The sequence below is a fragment of the Jaculus jaculus genome, chromosome 8 (assembly GCF_020740685.1).
Source record: "Jaculus jaculus isolate mJacJac1 chromosome 8, mJacJac1.mat.Y.cur, whole genome shotgun sequence".
Classification (NCBI taxonomy): Eukaryota; Metazoa; Chordata; class Mammalia; order Rodentia; family Dipodidae; genus Jaculus; species Jaculus jaculus.
The window spans coordinates 57282639-57299354 of NC_059109.1; the positions used below are offsets into that span (position 1 = coordinate 57282639).

Below are 16716 nucleotides of genomic sequence, written 5' to 3' on the forward strand. Positions count from 1 at the left end.
TTTTTTTTTTTTTTTTTGGTTTTTTGAGGTAGGGTCTCACTCTGGCTCAGGCTGACCTGGAATTCACTATGTAGTCTCAGGTTGGCCTTGAACTCACAGCGATCCTCCTACCTCTGCCTCTGAGGGTTGGAATTAAAGGTGTGCACCACCATGCCTGGTCTGGTTTATAGTTTTTGGGGAGTTACCATTATGAAGGGGGAGGCATAGCAGTAGGAGCATGAAACTGAGCTGGTCACACCTATAGGCAAGAAACAAAGGACTAACAGGAAGTTGGGCCAGGCTGTAAAACTTCAAGGTCTGCCCTCCACCCCCATGGCACACTTCTGCAGGCAGGAATCCGCCTCCTAATGGTTCCACAACCTTACCACCAGCTGGCTTCCATGGTTTCAAACACATGAGATTCTACCTCCAAAACACAAACAAAACAAAACAAACTTGAAGGGAGACTTGGAAGACTGAGAAAAACCTCGAGGAAGCAGGTCAAAATGGACCTTTCATACTGTGCCACATATTTTAACTATTCAATACATACCGTATGCTTTCTTTCACCAACTTCTGCTTCTCCAACAGAAGAATAATTTCCAGTAAATGGAGTGCCTAGAAAAGCTGACTTCCAAATTTGAGTTTTAAACAGAAAGATACACAAACCACCAGTCATATCCCCTGAACTAGATGGCCTTATTGAGTGTCTCTCTAGAAATAAATCATATTCTCTGTACTTTTTCCTTTCTCTGTGTCCAAAATACTTTAATATAGTCTTCTGATTTCTGCTATAGATCCTGTATTTGTCACATGGATTTGTAGTTTGTTATATGTTTTTATTATTGCAAAGCCTCTGGCAAGTAGCCACAAAAAAAAAATAATAATAATAATAATAAGCATTGCCCACAGCTTCTGGTTCTGTGATGCAGTGACTGAGCGGATGGCTACTTTGAGCATGTGCGTAACGGCAGAACGTGTTTGGGTAGTGTGGAAAGTATTCCTCAGTTCATAAGCTTGTCTAACTCCTATAATTTCTCCCTGCTATGAGCAGATCATAATATGATTTTCTTTTACCAATGAATGAAATTATTGGGCCCTGTCTTCCTTTCCAGGCTATGCCCCTCCATACTAATCACGTTACAACCAGACAGCTTTTCTTTCAGCTCTTGAAATGTTATAAATTCCATCTTGATCCAGGGCTCTGAGACTATATTTATTTGTCATTATTCTTTCTCTTCCCTTAACACACTGAAATCACCTACATTTGCAGGTGCTTGCATTTTCTTACAATGATGACCTCATGAAGCCATATGCTCATTTCATTATATTAATCTTATATTCTCTTACACATAATTTCAGGACCTAGCATGTCTAGGGACAGACAACCTGTCCCAGAAACCCATTGTGTTGGCTTGTACTCACACGTCATCTTTGACTTAAAGTGCTAATGCAGCGCTGCCAATTACACACTATTAGGGTTTAAATGACATTAGACTAGTTCCAGAGATGAACTCTATCTATTTTTTTAAAATTTTTATTAGCATTTTCCATGATTATAAAAAATATCCCATGGTAATTCCCTCCCTCCCCTGAACTCTATCTTTAAAATAGGAAGAGGGATAACTTTTGAATGACCTACAAATTCTGAAGGTATTAGATATGAATCACCAAAATGTTTTAGACAAAGGTAATATTACAATATATTTGTCCTCTCCGGAAGTACATATTGTAACTTAAGAAAATGTACCAAAGTTAATATAGGTATTATTATTTGTAGTTGCAGGGTTTGAACTCAGGGTGTTGGGCCTGCTCAAGAAGCACTCTGCCACAGAGCTACATCCCCAGCTCTTTTTTTTTTTTTTTCTAGACAGGTCTTATATAGGTTGTACTACATGTGCCTGGTTGAACTTACTGCATAGTCTAGGCTAGCCTCACACTTACAGTCCTCCTACCTCTAACTCCCATGTGCTATAATTACAGGCATGTGCCATGTGCCCAGCTTGATGCAGATTCTTTATTTCATGTTAATGGAGATTCTACATGTTCATAAGTTGTTCTGCTCATAGGTATATTACAAGGGCCTTCTTGGAAGCTTATGAAAGACACTAGTGTGGGATACTGTTGCTTCTGGTTTTAATTTTTTACCAACTACTAAAGTCCTATTTCTCACAAAATAATTTGATTCATTGGTATGCTTATTCCTTCATGGTTTGAATCTGTATTAGATATCTACATATAAATTGCTACCAAAAATGATGCAAGGCTTATAGGCATACCTTGATAGTTATTGCTTTTATTTATTTATTTGTGAGAGGAGGCAGAGAGAGAGAATGGGTGTGCCAGAGCCTCCAGCCACTGCAAATGAACTCCAGGCTAGGTATCCCTTAAGCATTTTCATCTGCATTTTTCTTTTTAAAAAATTTTGGTTATTTGTTTATTTTATTTGAGACAGAAAGGGAAAGAGAGGGGCTGGAGAGATGGATTAGCAGTTAAGCGCTTGCCTGTGAAGCCTAAGGACCCCAGTTTGAGGCTCGACTCCCCAGGACGCACGTTAGCCAGATGCACAAGGGGGCGCACGCGTTTGGAATTCGTTTGTAGTGGCTGGAGGCCCTAGCGCGCCCATTCTCGATCTATCTCTATCTGCCTCTTTTTCTCTCTGTCTGTCACTCTCAAATAAATAAAAATAAATAATTTTTTTAAAAAAGGAAAGGGAAAGAGAGAGAGAGAGAATGGATGCGGCAGGGCCTCTAGCCACTGCAAATGAACTCCAGACACATTGCCACCTTGTGCATCTGGCTTACATGGGCACTGGGGAATCAAACCTGGGTCCTTAGGCCTCCCAGGCCAGCGTCTTAACCACTAAGCCATCCCTCTAGCCCATTACTGCTTTTTTGTGTGAAAAAATTATATAACAATTCTCATCTAAAATATCTTTGAGCAGGTTGGAGGGATGGCTTAGGTTAAGGCATTTGCCTGCAAAGCCAAAGGACCCAGGTTTGATTCCCCAGGACCCATGTTAGCCAGATGCACAACATGCATCTGGAGTTCGTTTGCAGTGGCTGGAGGCCCTGGCATGTCCATTCTGTCTCTCTCTTTCCCTACCTCTTTCTCTAATAAATAAAAAATAAAAAAATTTAGATATCTTTGAGGGCTGGAAAGATGGTTTAGCAGTTAAGGCACTTGCCTGCGAAGCCTAAACACCCATGTTTGACTTTTCAGATCCCACGTAAGCCGTAGTCACAAGGTGACACAAGCATGCAAAGTCACATATGCGTGTTCACAAGATGGCGCATGCGTCTGGAGTTAATTGCAGTAGTTGAAGTCCCTGGCACACCAATTCTCTCTCTCATAAAAATTTTACAAAAACCGGGCATGGTGGCACATGCCTTTAATCCCAGCACTGGAGAGGCAGAGATAGGAGGATTGCCATGAGTTCAAGGCCAGCCTGAGATTGCATAGGTGAATTCCAGGTCAGCCTGGGCCAAAGTGAGACCCTACCTCAAAAAAAAAAAAAAAAAAAATTTTCAAAAAAAAAAATCTTTGAGTAAAATAGTTTAAAATATATAACTCTAAAATAACAGTAATTGTCATTATATTAATTAAAACAATATTGTCGGGCATGGTGGCGCACACCTTTAATTCCAGCGCTCAGAAAGCTGAGGTAGGAGGATCACTGTGAGTTCCAGGCCAGCCTGAGACTAATTCCAGGTCAGCTTGGCCTAGAGCAAGACCCTACCTTGAAGAACCCTCCCCACAAAAAAACACTATCACTGAAATATCACTGAAATTAAGCAGTAATTTTCAATGAAATCCAAAATATAATTTATGTTATTGTTATGATTTTTTGTAATTAAAAAATTATTTTATTTACTTGAGAGAGAGAGAGAGAGAAAGAGAGAGAGAGCGCATGGGTGCACCAGGGCTTTCACCCTCTGCAAATGAACTCCAGATGCATGCGCCATCTTGTGCATCTGGCCTATGTGGTCCTGGGGAATTGAACCTGGATACTTTGGTTTACAGGCAAGTGCCTTAACCACTAAGCAATCCCTCTAGCCCCTTTGCAATTCTTTTTTTTTTAAATTTTTATTAGCATTTTCCATGATTATAAAAAAAATCCCATGGTAATTCCCTCCCTCCCCCCCACACTTTCCCCTTTGAAATTCCATTCTCCATCATATTACCTCCCCATCACAATCATTGTACTTACATATATACAATATCAACCTATTAAGTACCCTCCTCCCTTCCTTTCTCTTCCCTTTATGCCTCCTTTTTAACTTACTGGCCTCTGCTACTAAGTATTTTCCTTCTCACGCAGAAGTCCAATCATCTGTAGCTAGGATCCACATATGAGGGAGAACATGTGGCACTTGGCTTTCTGGGCCTGGGTTACCTCACTTAGTATAATCCTTTCCAGGTCCATCCATTTTAGCAATTTTTTTTTTTTTTTTAATGAGAGAGAGAGAGAGAGAGAGAGAGAGAGAGAGAGAGAGAGAGAGAGGGAAAGGGAATGAGAGAATGAGAATTGGTGAGCCAGGGCTTCCAGCCACTGAAATCAAACTTCAGACACGTGCACCACCTTGTGCACATGTGCAGCCCTGTGTGCTAGGGTCACCTTGTGCTTCTGGCTTACGTGGGACCTGGAGAGTTGAACATGGGTCCTTAGACTTTACAGGCAAGTGCTGTAGCCACTAAGCTATTGCTCCAACCCTGTTGTTATGATTTTTAAAAATAGGCTTAAAAATTAATACCCTTGAATTTAAATGGCTTTTGACAACTAATCAAACAACCTTCTAAGAAAGGATGTTTTGGCAGGAGTTAAGACTTTCCCCAACCTTTTTTAAAAAAATCATTTATTACTTTTATTTGGACAACATATATACATATGCTCAAAATACTAACTGTCAGAATCCTCTTTAATAATTTCATTTGATTTACAAAATGGGACAGCAAAGTGACTTAGGTCAGTAATACTGTACAAAAATAAAGCTGATTAAACAGTTGTAAAGATCAGTATCTTATAGTGTTACAGACCATTTATTCATAGTGAAAGAACACCTCAATCTACCCAGAGTGATGCATACTGTTCTAAATCCATCTGCAAACTGACAAACTAATTGGTTTCTGTAATTACAACTACCAAATGTAATTCTCAAAAGAGCGTGATGTGCAGCATAAAGCCAGGGCATTATTCCCCAATGGCGAAGGGCTTTCTTCTTCCCTAACCAAGGAGAGGAGATATCTTAACTCTAAAACTTACATTTTTCACAAGTGACAACAACTTACAGTATTAGATAAAACAGCTTTGCTTTCTTTTTAAACACCTACAGTAGTCTCAAAAATTGAGTTTGGTTGACAAAGTAAACAAAAATTACTATCCCGCATTTTTTTTTTATTATTTTTTTTTTTTTTGAGGCAGGGTCTTACTCTAGCTCAGACTGACTTGGAATTCACTATGGAGTCTCAGGATGGCCCGAACTCACGGTGATCCTCCTACCTCTGCCTCCCGAGTGCTGGGATTAAAGGCGTGCACCACCATGCTTGGCTTTGCATTTGGATTTGTATAAGTCAAATCCATGGTTTTTTTAAATACAAAAATATAATGTTTCATAGCTTTAGTGCTCAGTGAACTCTAGAAGTCCTATTTGAACCATATCTCCATGTCGTAAATCTAATTAGAATACTGGTTCCTGGTTTGTGACACTGTAGAACAGGATTTATCACAAAGAATACAACGTTTTGAGTTTCTATGTTACGTTACTGTAACATGAAAGAGAATATCAAATGTGTGACTGTCAGCAACTTGAAAAGACAAGTGACAACATTTTGGGGAAAAAAAAATTGTGCATATTTAAAAGGACAAGTTGCTGCCTTTATATCCACCCAGGTGCTTGACGAAAGCCACAGGGAGGCTTACCCTGGAAAGGGTGAGGATCGTCTTTCGCTGACTGGACCGCTTTCCTTCTCTGCTTCCAGCGAGGGACAGCCCAGTCGTGACAGGTTCGCGAGTTGCTAGGCAACCCCGCCCCGCCCCCCGCCCGGAAGGCGCGCGCAGAGCCGAGGCCGCGCCTTGCCGGAGGCCAGCCCATCCTGTGTGAAGAGCCCGTGGCCTTCAAACTGATTTTGGACACAGGCTCTACAATTTGGTTTAAAGTAAGTGTTTCATGGGCTGGAGAGATGGCTTAGCGGTTAAGCGCTTGCCTGTGAAGCCTAAGGACCCTGGTTCGAGGCTCGGTTCCCCAGGTCCCACATTAGCCAGATGCACAAGGGGGCACACGCGTCTGGAGTTCGTTTGCAGAGGCTGGAAGCCCTGGCGCGCCCATTCTCTCTCTCTCCCTTTATCTGTCTTTCTCTCTGTGTCTGTCGCTCTCAAACAAATAAATAAATAAATAAAATTAAAAAAAAAATAAAATAAGTGTTTCAAAAATCTGAAAGCTTTCATTTTTGTCAATGCCCTGCTCCCAGTCCCTAATGTTAAAAACAAGTTCTCTTGGTAACAACTACTGACCTAACTACATTGGTTACACACAAATCTCCGTGCCAGTGAGCGCTGTTGTACTGAAGCCGGGGTCAGCCGCCACCCGTGCCCAGTGCAGGAGCTCCCGGCAGACATAAGCACGTGCCGGGCGACATACGGAGCCCGCTTGCAGGTGAGCCCCCTGCGCCAGAGCCTTTCTTGTGTGCAGATTTCACTGGAGGCGTTTGTAAGGGCAGAACTCTTTGGGGAGCTTGACGTGACTTTGCTATTTCCACAGGTCCACTGCAGTCATACTTGTTTCTTTCTTCTGACAAGTGACTTGGTGTGCATGCTGTCAGACCCATGCACTGGGCATGGACCCAGTGCCCATCTCCATGAGAACAGTAGGTCATAGCAGGTTTGGTGAGCTCAGTTGCTAGAATCCAAGTATTAATATCCACATCACAAGTAGGGCAGCATGTGATCCAGTGGCCTGTTACAGACTCATCTTTCTCATCATCTTCATATAAGTGTCAAATGCCTCTTCACCATCAAAACTACTTTCTTCTGCACTGTAAAATTCTTTGGAAACTTCCAGGTGAGTAGAGTCCCCTGGATCTTCTATGGTTGCCTATTTGTGAATGAATTCTGATCTTCATTCACATCATCTTCAGAACATTTCAACATATAGAAATAGGATGATTCTAAGATAGCCTGTTTATTATCTCCTGGAATAACAAGGAAAACAGTTCAAATATCCATGCTACTTCCAAACCATATCCCACTATGCTTAAGATCTGGGGTCAAGTCTGGAGTCTCATATCATCTCATGAATTTCTATCTTGTCCCTCTAGAGAGACAATGTTTCAAAGTATTATTTTCTTTTTTCCCCTCCTCCTTTCTTTTTATTTTTGGTTTTCAAGGTAGGGTCTCGCTGTAGCCCAGACTGACCTGGAATTCACCATGTAATCTCACAGTGGCCTTGAATTTATGGTGATCTTCCTACCTCTGCCTAAGCCATTCTTCTACTTTTAATTTTCTAGCTGATAGCCACCTACAATAACAAATTCATCATTGTTCATCTGACTCAAAACTGCACTGGAAACAGAGATTCCTTCTGGTAAGATTGATTGTGCAACTCACAGCCAGGCCACCCAGGGCATGATCAACCTTTAGTCTGTACAGACTGGCTGGTAGATATTATTTGCAAGCAGGTGTCCTCCTGAAATGTAAGTGGTATCATTTCTGGCAACAGAGACACGACAAGATAGCCCTTCTGGAAGTTCTGGAAAAATGTATTGTGTAGCACATTCAAATTCAAAATCCACCAGTAAAACACAGGATGGACAGTCAGCTACCCTGTCTCATGTTTCTGTGGTTCTTTGGGAAGAAGGTGAAGAAGACCTCCAAAGAGAACACCCATACTTTTTCCTCAGCTATATACTACATCAGTGGAATGGCCATACCTACCTATGGGAACATCTACCAAACCTTTTCACTGTACAATGGAAAGTAAATTTTTTGTTGTTCATGCAAATGATAGATATGAAATAAATCTTGTCTGAAAGTTCATTGTTTGGTGTTTTTCCTCCAACTCCAAGGTGCATTTAAGAATTAAAAAAATCATTTTATTTATGAGAGAGGGGGGAAGTGGGAGGGAGGGAAGAAGAGAGAGAGAAAGAAAGAGAATGGGTGTACCAGGGCCTCCAGCCACTGCAAAACGAACTCCAGATGCATGCGCCACCTTGTGCATCTGGCTTATGTGAGTACTGGGGAATTGAACCTGGATTCTTAGGCTTCACTGGCAAGTGCCTTAACCACTAAGCCATCTCTCCAGTCCCAAGTTGCTTTTTTAAATGAGCAAATGGAAGAGTAGCAAAGGGAAAGAAGGTAGCAGGAGTCTTTTTTTTTTTAATTTTTTTTGTTTATTTTTATTTATTTATTTGAGAGTGACAGAGAGGAGGAGGAGACAGAGAGAGAGAGAATGGACACGCCAGGGCTTCCAGCCACTGCAAACGAACTCCAGATGCGTGCACCCCTTGTGCATCTGGCTAACGTGGGTCCTGGGGAATCGAGCCTCGAACCGGGGTCCGTAGGCTTCACAGGCAAGAGCTTAACCGCTAAGCCATCTCTCCAGCCCGGTAGCAGGAGTCTTTAGAGAAAACTGAAGGCTTCAGTTTGAGACAGCTTCACTTTACATCAGCATGGAATACTCCAGTGGGGCAGGATCTCTTGGTCCAGCTTTTTTGGCCAAAGAAGAAAACTTGCCCATCAAAATTCATCAGTGAGAAGCCTGGGCTGAAATAAGGCTATGCTTACTGACTGTAACCATTTTTAGTGGCATGTTTGGATTGTGGTTAGAATTAATTCTGAGAGAATCATAAAACAAAATGACGTAGAATATCTCTCCAGACGAACTATGGAAAGTATCCCTGGATATGGTCTTAGAATGTCTCTTTATTTAAATCACTATGTTGAGGTTGCATCTCAAACTTAAAAATCTTAAAACAAAAGTCCTTTCACCGGCGAAGAAGGATCAAAGAGCGAACAAAATTCAGAGCGTCAGGGACGCAAAGAGCCAGGGAACCTTCTTGCTTCACAGAATCCGAGCAGCTGGAACATATTTTAGAAATGGACTATCGTTGCTTTGGTTTCTGGGAAGTGTAGTCCCCATTTTCCTAAGGAGTCTTCACACAAGGGCAGAACGAACTGCATTTCCCAGAAATCCATTCTCTCCGGAACATGCCGCAACGTTAATATGTTAACGTTGATTAACGTTAATTGTTGCTCCGAGAGAGGAGACTCCTGCGAAATCCGACTGAATAAAGATGCCCAAAGTGCGAAGTGCTTAGATGGAAGCCAAAGCGTTGTGCAGCTAGAGAACGGGAGGTGAGCGTGCTGACAGCCTACATCCGGGCATTGGAAGGCGGCAGCACCGGGAGGTGTGCGAGCTGACTGCGCCCCGGGAGCCTCGCAGGGGAAACCTTAAACCCCGACCCACTAGGAGGCCTCACTTTCACGTCTGAACGTGGTTGCCTGGAAGCTGCAATCTGAACGGACGCCACCTCTGAGAGGTCTTTCCTGACTCATACTAGAATGTAAGCCAGTCTTGGGCTGAAGAGATGGCTTATCGGTTAATGTGCTTGCCTGCAAAACCAAAGGACCTAGATTCGATTCCCTAGCACCCACATAAGGCAGCTAGATATACAAGCTGGCACATGCGTCTGGAGTTCCTTTGTAGTGGCTAGAGGCCCTGGCCCATTCTCTATTATCTGTCTATCTATAATCTATCTGCCTCTCAAGTAAATATTTCAGTAAATAAAAATTTAAAAAATACAAGCCAATCTAATGACAGGATAAAATAGTTTCATTTCATGGGGGAGATACAAGGCTTCTTAGTGTGATATACTCGCATTGTAATTGAACAAGGAAGCATAATTGGAAAAAAAGATGGAAGACAATTTGAAGCCCACCACCTTTGGTTTTGTATTCAAACTACTTGAAGATAGGATAGAAAGTTAAATTGGGTTCTAACGGTGACACAGGTACAAGTGTCTTTGCATATAGGGAGTTGGGGGAAGACAGAGGAGAAGCACTATTTTGTGGACTCATGACTAGGCGTCCCTTAAGCATTTTCAACTGCATTTTTTTTCAAAAATATTTGGTTATTTATTTATTTTATTTGAGACAGAAAGGGAAAAAGAGAGGGAGGGGGGGAGAGAATGGCTGCAGAGGGCCTGTAGCCACTGCAAACAAACTCCAGACACATGTGCCACCTTGTGTATCTGGCTTATGTGGGACCTGGAGAATTGAACTTGGGTCCTTAGGCTTCACAGGCAAGTGCCTTAATCATTTAGCCATCTCTCCAGCCCCATCTGCATTTTTTTTTTAAGTGGAGGAACTTAAACTGTACTGTCAGTGAGCTAAATGTGAATATAAGGTCAGTGACAGCTTTTCATAGCATTATGATAGGCATAGACAATTATTTTTTAAAGCTAAGTAATTTTTATTTTATTTATTGGGATTAAATATATATGTATGTAATTGGGAATATATATATATATATATATATATATATATATATATATATATATATATATATTAGACAACTTCTATATTTACAGACAACAGACCATGGTATTTCCCTTCCCTCCCCGCTTTCCTCTTCATTATTCTGCTCTCTGTCATATCCCCTCCCTCTCTCCATTAGTCTCTCTTTTAATTTGATGTCATCATCTTTTTCTCCTATTATGAGGGTCTTGTGTGGGTATTGCTAGGCACTGCGAGGTCTTGGATATAGAGGCCAGTTTTTGTCCGGACAGTTTATGTAAGGAGTGGTACCCTTCCTTTGGCTCTTACATTGTTTCCGCCACTTCTTCTGCAATGGACCCTGAGCCTTGGTGGGTGTGAGATGTTTCAGTGCTGGACACTCCTCTGTCCCTTCTTCTCAGCACTATGTTGCCTTTTGGGTCATCCCAGTAGTCATTGCCATCTGAACAGAGAAGATTTTCTAACCAGAAGTGAGAGTAGCATTAATATATGAATATGAACCTTAAGTGTAGTGCTTTCAGGGTAGTTTGGTAAGAGTAATGTATGCATTGATCCAGACAAGAGCAGGCTTTATACCCCTAAGGCTCATGACCTCCCTTGCCATAGGCTCTTGATTAGGTTTTCAGCCCTAGGCATGTATTCCCTCCCATTTAGCGGGCCTTCAATCCAATTAGAAAGTAGTTAAGCCAGGCGTGGTGGCACATGCCTTTGATCCCAGCACTTCGGAGGCAGAGGCAGGAGGATTGCTGTGAGTTCGAGGCCACCCTGAGACTCCATAGTGAATTCTAGGTCAGCCTGGGCTAGAGCAAGACCCTACCTCGAAAAACCAAAAAAAAAAAAAAAAAAAAAAAAGAAAGAAAGAAAGCAAGCAGGTGGTTTCTCTCAGAGCAGACATGCCACTATTGCACTCATTCAGTCACTTGGCCTGTCTGGCCAAACTTGAGGCTTACAGTGTCCACTGTTTTCACCGCTGATGACTTCTGTCTCCCATAAGGCTGCATACAGTACAGCTTTTTCCAGCTTTCAGTTGGCTGGGCTACAGGGAGAAGGTTTTCTGCTCAGCACCAGCTTGATTTCTCAATGACTTTGCTGATCAGATATGTGAAGACTTCAGCAAGAGGGTCTTACAAATCTCTTTCTCATAGGAAACCAAGGTCCTTGGCAACAGCCTGTAATGTTTTGGAGGCAACAGGAACCTCCCTGGCCAATAGCTCACTGGAAGGTATCCCATCCTTGGCACTGAAAATTTTCTAGTAACAATCTATGGCTTCTGGACGTGCTGTTATTCAAGAAAGTAGATTTTCATATGTCTCAATCAGAAGATCTTGAATTTGATGTACCCCTTCCTGCCCACCCTTCTTTTATACAATCTCTTCCCCTGACCTTGCTTAGGCCTTTCCCCTTCCTGTAATCTGTTCTTCTACTTACATATATACAATAACATCCCCTAAAGCCCTTCCCTTTCCTCCCTCCCTTATAGCCTTTTTCTAGCTTATGGGCCTCTGCTACTGATTTTTGGTTCCAGCTCACACATTTGTAGCTAGGATCCACATAGCTACATGTGAAAACATGTGACATTTGGCTTTCTGGGAGGCATAGACAATTATTACTCTTAATAAATGGTCACTTTTTTTTATTTTTGTTCTTTGGAGGTAGGGTCTCACTCTAGCCCAGGCTGACCTGGAATTCACTATGTAGTCTCAGGGTGGCCTCAAACTCATGGTGATCCTCCTACCTCTGCCTCCCGAGTGCTGGGATTAAAGCTGTGCACCACCATGCACAGCTTAAATGGTCACCCTTTAAGGGAATCACACAATTATTAGAATGGGAGACACTGGGCTCATTGAGTGACTTATACAGCAGTGGGAGTGGTAGCTGAAATTGGCAAAGAAAAGAGGAAGGGAAAGCAAATGCATAGAAGGAAGCAGTCTGCAGTTAGTGTGGTGTATTGTCAAGGGCAGACCATGACAAGTGACTTGTCATGCTTTATTTAAAGTGATTATGTCTGCCCACCTGACCATGATGACCAGCATTTCTCCTGCTCTCTGATATGATATAAGCTGCTTTAAAATGAGGTGGAGAAAAATTTCAGAGGAGTCCTGCAATGTTGTGTGAGAAAAATAATTAAAAATTAGTTTTAGGGAAAGGGGGTTTGTGATTCTTCAATGGACACCAAGTTGGTGAAAAGAAATGTATATGCATGTGTACACATGTTTGCTGAGGTAAAATTGCAAATAAAGTGCTGAAATTGGAAGTGGAGGAAGTATTGCATTACTTCTTAAAGCTCATTTAATATTGTTTAGCTATAAGAATTTAGAATTAACAATAGCCAAGCAACACATCTTAAAAATCTTATTTCTTTTAACAGAATGGCAAATGAAAAGGTCTTTTTTTTTTTTTTTTTCAAGATCTGGCATTTTGAAACACTTAGAAATGTATTCTTACAGGCCGTGTTGATTGAGTTCAGTTGGTGTACACCTGTTCCTAGCCAGATGTGTAGACTTTTTGATGCTGTAAAAGTGCTGCTCATCATGTGGGGCCGAGTGGGCTGGAAAGCTAGAAAGGGATAGCTTTAATTAAGCACAGGAGCCTTTGCATCATAGTTGTGCAATAGAGATACAAAGAAAAGAGCATTCATGGGACATTGCATAGGGATTACTTTGAGCTAATAAGGCTTTAGTGATTGAAACATTGTTATGTGCTTATAGAGCTGTAAAGTTGCCTGAGAAACCTCACCTCTTTATGAATAAATTGTTTTCTCAGAGGCCTTGAGGAAAAGGTTCACCAGAGCACTCCATTGTCATCATGTCACTAATGTCATTGATAACATTTCTGAGGCTGAGATCAGCTTTGAACAAGGTTGAATACTTGCATATATTCCTTGCTTTATGGTGTGTGTGTGTGTATGTATGTATGTTGGTGCACATGTATGTATGCATGCCTGCCAGTGGAGGCCAGCTCTGGTGTTATTCCTCAAGGAAGCTCATTCACCATTTTTTTTTTTTTTTTTCCTGAGGCAATCTCTCATTGACCTGTAGTTCACCATTTACTTTTGCTGGACTGACTGGCCAATCCCAGGGATCTCTTCTCCACCCCTGAAATCACAAGGGCATATCACCATGCCCAGCTTCTTTTTTCCTTCCTTCCTTCCTTCCTTCCTTCCTTCCTTCCTTCCTTCCTTCCTTCCTTCCTTCCTTCCTTCCTTCTTCCCTCCATCCTTCCCTCCCTTCTTCCCTCCCTCCTTCCCTTCTTCTCTCCTTCTCTCCCTCTGTCTCTTTTTCCCTCCCTCCCTCTCTCCCTCCTTGAGCCTTTCAGGGCATGATGAGAATGTCTCTTTTAGCACTGAGCACACAGTTGCCATCTATTCTCATCAGTTTGATGCGTTTTGTGTTTCCACCATAGTCATCATCATCCAAAAAAGAAGCTTCTGCTCTCAGAAGCCGTAGATTGTTACAGAAAGCCTCAGTGCTTGGGGTTGGTCACAGGGGTCACTGAAGCCCCCAAAGCATTACAGGCTCTTACCAAGGCTCTTCATTGCTCCCAGAACTAGGTGGTAAGACCCTGTTGCAGGACACTGAAATTTCAAGCTGAAATGATGCTGGAAGCCTCCTCCCTCCTGGCTAGTTATCACAATGCTGGGAATGTCATGTAACCTGTTGGGGAAGAAAAGTCATTGACAGGCTTATCAGGCGGGTCCACCCTGCATGCCACATAACCAACTAGCCAGGCCAGAGGTGCCCACAGCTGCAGTAGTGGCTTAACTGTTACAGGGTAATCAACCATTCTCTGATTTTTAAAACTGTGGGTTCTGAGGATTGAACTCAGGTCATCAAGCTGGCAAGGCAACCATTTTACTAACTGAGCCATCTCCCCATCCTGTACTTCTTGATAAGTGCAATGTCTAGAGTTCAGTTTGCTTGTAGTATTTTGTTAGGTGGTAAGAGCATAGTGTTTATTTGTGATTCTACACAAGTGTACATTTTTCAGAGGATCAAAACAGTAATGATGGCAAATAGCAATCTTATGAAAACAATTGACTTTAGGGATTTGTCCTATTGGTGTCTTTAACATAGTTAAGTTCTTTCTTTCTCTTTTGTAAATAGGGCCTGAAGAGATGGCTTAGTGGTTAAGGTGCTTGCCTACAAAGCCTAAAGGCCCAGGTTCAAGTCCTTAGGACCCACTTAAGCCAGAAGCACAAGGTGGTGCATGCATCTGAAGTTTGTTTGCAGTGGATGGAGGCCCTGGCATGCCCTTTCTTTCTCTCCCTCTTAAATAAATAAATAAATAAATAAATAATACAGAAAAACAGAAAGTGAGTTGGAAGAGGAAGTTCAAAAGCTTAAATGTTTTCATTTTCTTTGTCTAGTACTATCAATAACTGGTAATGAAAACAGTGTAATGGTTGTCCTGCTCAGTGTCTCACCATGATTTCAGGACTGATTTAAGTGGGTGGGAGGAAGAACATATTTTGGGGAGATAAATTGATTTTCCCAGAATCTGCTGATGCAAGGAAGGCTTAATGAATGATAGCCTCAAGAAACCCCATTATAGTAGCCTGCTTATTACCCATGCAATTTTACAGGCTAGTATTCCCTCCCCCAGGCCTTTCTGCAAGGGGAAAACAGTCAATGCTCTGGAGCTCCAGTGCTTTTCTTGGCAAAACTTTTAGTGAAGCTTTTCTGCCTCTAAATATATCTTTTGCTTTAGTTCGATCCCCCTTCTTTGCTCATTTCTCCTTTTAAACATTTAATTTTGAAATAATTGTAGAGTTGTAGCTTAGAGTCATACAGGCTGCAAAGAAATGGACAGACAAGTCCCATGCATCCTTGCTCTCACCTTCTGTGCTATTGACATCTGCATAACTGTAATATAAAAGTTGGCAAATTGATGTAACCCAAAGAATGTATTGAGTTCAGCAGATACGACACACACACACACACACACACACACACACACACACACGTGTATGTGGCTTAGTTATATCATGTGTAATTTACATGACCAATATATAATGACATTCAGCTATCTGCCACAAGACTCATGTTATTTCTTGGCATTACTTAGCCCCTCTACCCTTCTTAACCTCAGTAAGAATTAATGTATTATTTTTTATATTATTTCATAAGTGTGACAGGAGTGGAGCCCTAGGATATATACATAACCCTTTAAGGTTAATTTTTTTTTTTTTTGAACCAGGGTCTCACTTTAGATGAGGGTAACCTGGAATTCACTATATAGTCTCAGGGTGGCCTTGAACTCATGGCGATCCTCCTACTTCTGCCTCCTGAGTGCTGGGATTAAAGGCATGAGCCACCACGCCCGGCTCCCTTGATGAGTTTTAAATTGGATTGTGTGCCAATATTCTTATGAAGTAAGCAGCTAGAAATGAGAAAACTGGAGGGACAGAATACAAGGGGTAGAAAGGGAAGGAGGAGGGATACATAAAGACAGGATGAACAAGTATTATAGAAACCCACTTCATTAAGTAACTAATAGATCTCATTTAAAAACAGAGGAGAGGGCTGGAGAGCCCTCCCCCACACCTCCCTGCTTCTCTCCGTAAGCCTCGCTCTAGCTTCCTGATCACTACCACTTACTGTATGGTGCTTACCATAGTTTACAGATACATCTAATCAGTCCATGCTGGATCCACTTTGGAGAGAAAATGTGCGGTATTTATCTCTTGGAGTCTGAGTTACCTTAGTACAATTTTTTCTAGATCCATCCATTTCCCTGTAACTTTCATTTTTCAGTATTGCTGGCTAGAACTCCATTGTGTGTCTATACCTTTCTAGTCATATCTTTCTTTGTCTCATAGAAGGGCCTCATGAATAGGAATGCCTTCCCACATACTGGAATTGGACAAAATGGATGAAGATCGATTAAGCAAAGAAGTTTTGGATAAGTTTGTCAATTGTCATGAGCAAACCTATGAAGAATTTCTAAATACCTTTATTCATCTTTCAAAAGGTAAAACAGAGAGATAAACTTTCTATAGAAGTAACGATAAGGAATTTGTTAGAAGTTTATGCCTTTGCTCTCCTAAGACTTACATGAACATTTACTCAAGTCCTTAGATCAGGTAATTCTTTTTTTTTGTCGGGGGAGGTTTCGAGGTAGGGTTTCACTAACCTAGGCTGACCTGGAATTCACTATGTAGTCTCAGGGTGGCCTCAAACTCATGGTGATCTTCCTACCTCTGCCTCCTGACTGCTGGGATTAAAGGC

The 16716-nt window shown here is 41.8% G+C and overlaps 1 protein-coding gene and 1 pseudogene across 4 annotated transcripts in view; one reads left to right on the plus strand and one right to left on the minus strand.

Moving 5' to 3' along the window:
- Positions 1–4759: 4759 nt before the first annotated feature.
- Positions 4760–8941, minus strand: LOC101595939 (annotated as a pseudogene).
- Positions 8942–9166: 225 nt separating this feature from the next.
- The window catches only part of LOC101596230 (intraflagellar transport associated protein), a 40027-nt gene continuing 32477 nt past the window's right edge, over positions 9167–16716 (plus strand). For 2 of the 4 annotated variants that reach the window (XM_045156702.1, XM_045156698.1), the window contains exons 1-2: positions 9167–9537; positions 16308–16459. In XM_045156702.1, coding sequence (XP_045012637.1) covers positions 16327–16459 — 133 coding nt within the window. In that variant the 5' untranslated portion in view covers positions 9167–9537; positions 16308–16326. The remainder of the gene's footprint in view (positions 9538–16307; positions 16460–16716) is intronic. The other 2 variants (XM_045156701.1, XM_045156700.1) reach the window with 2 other exon arrangements.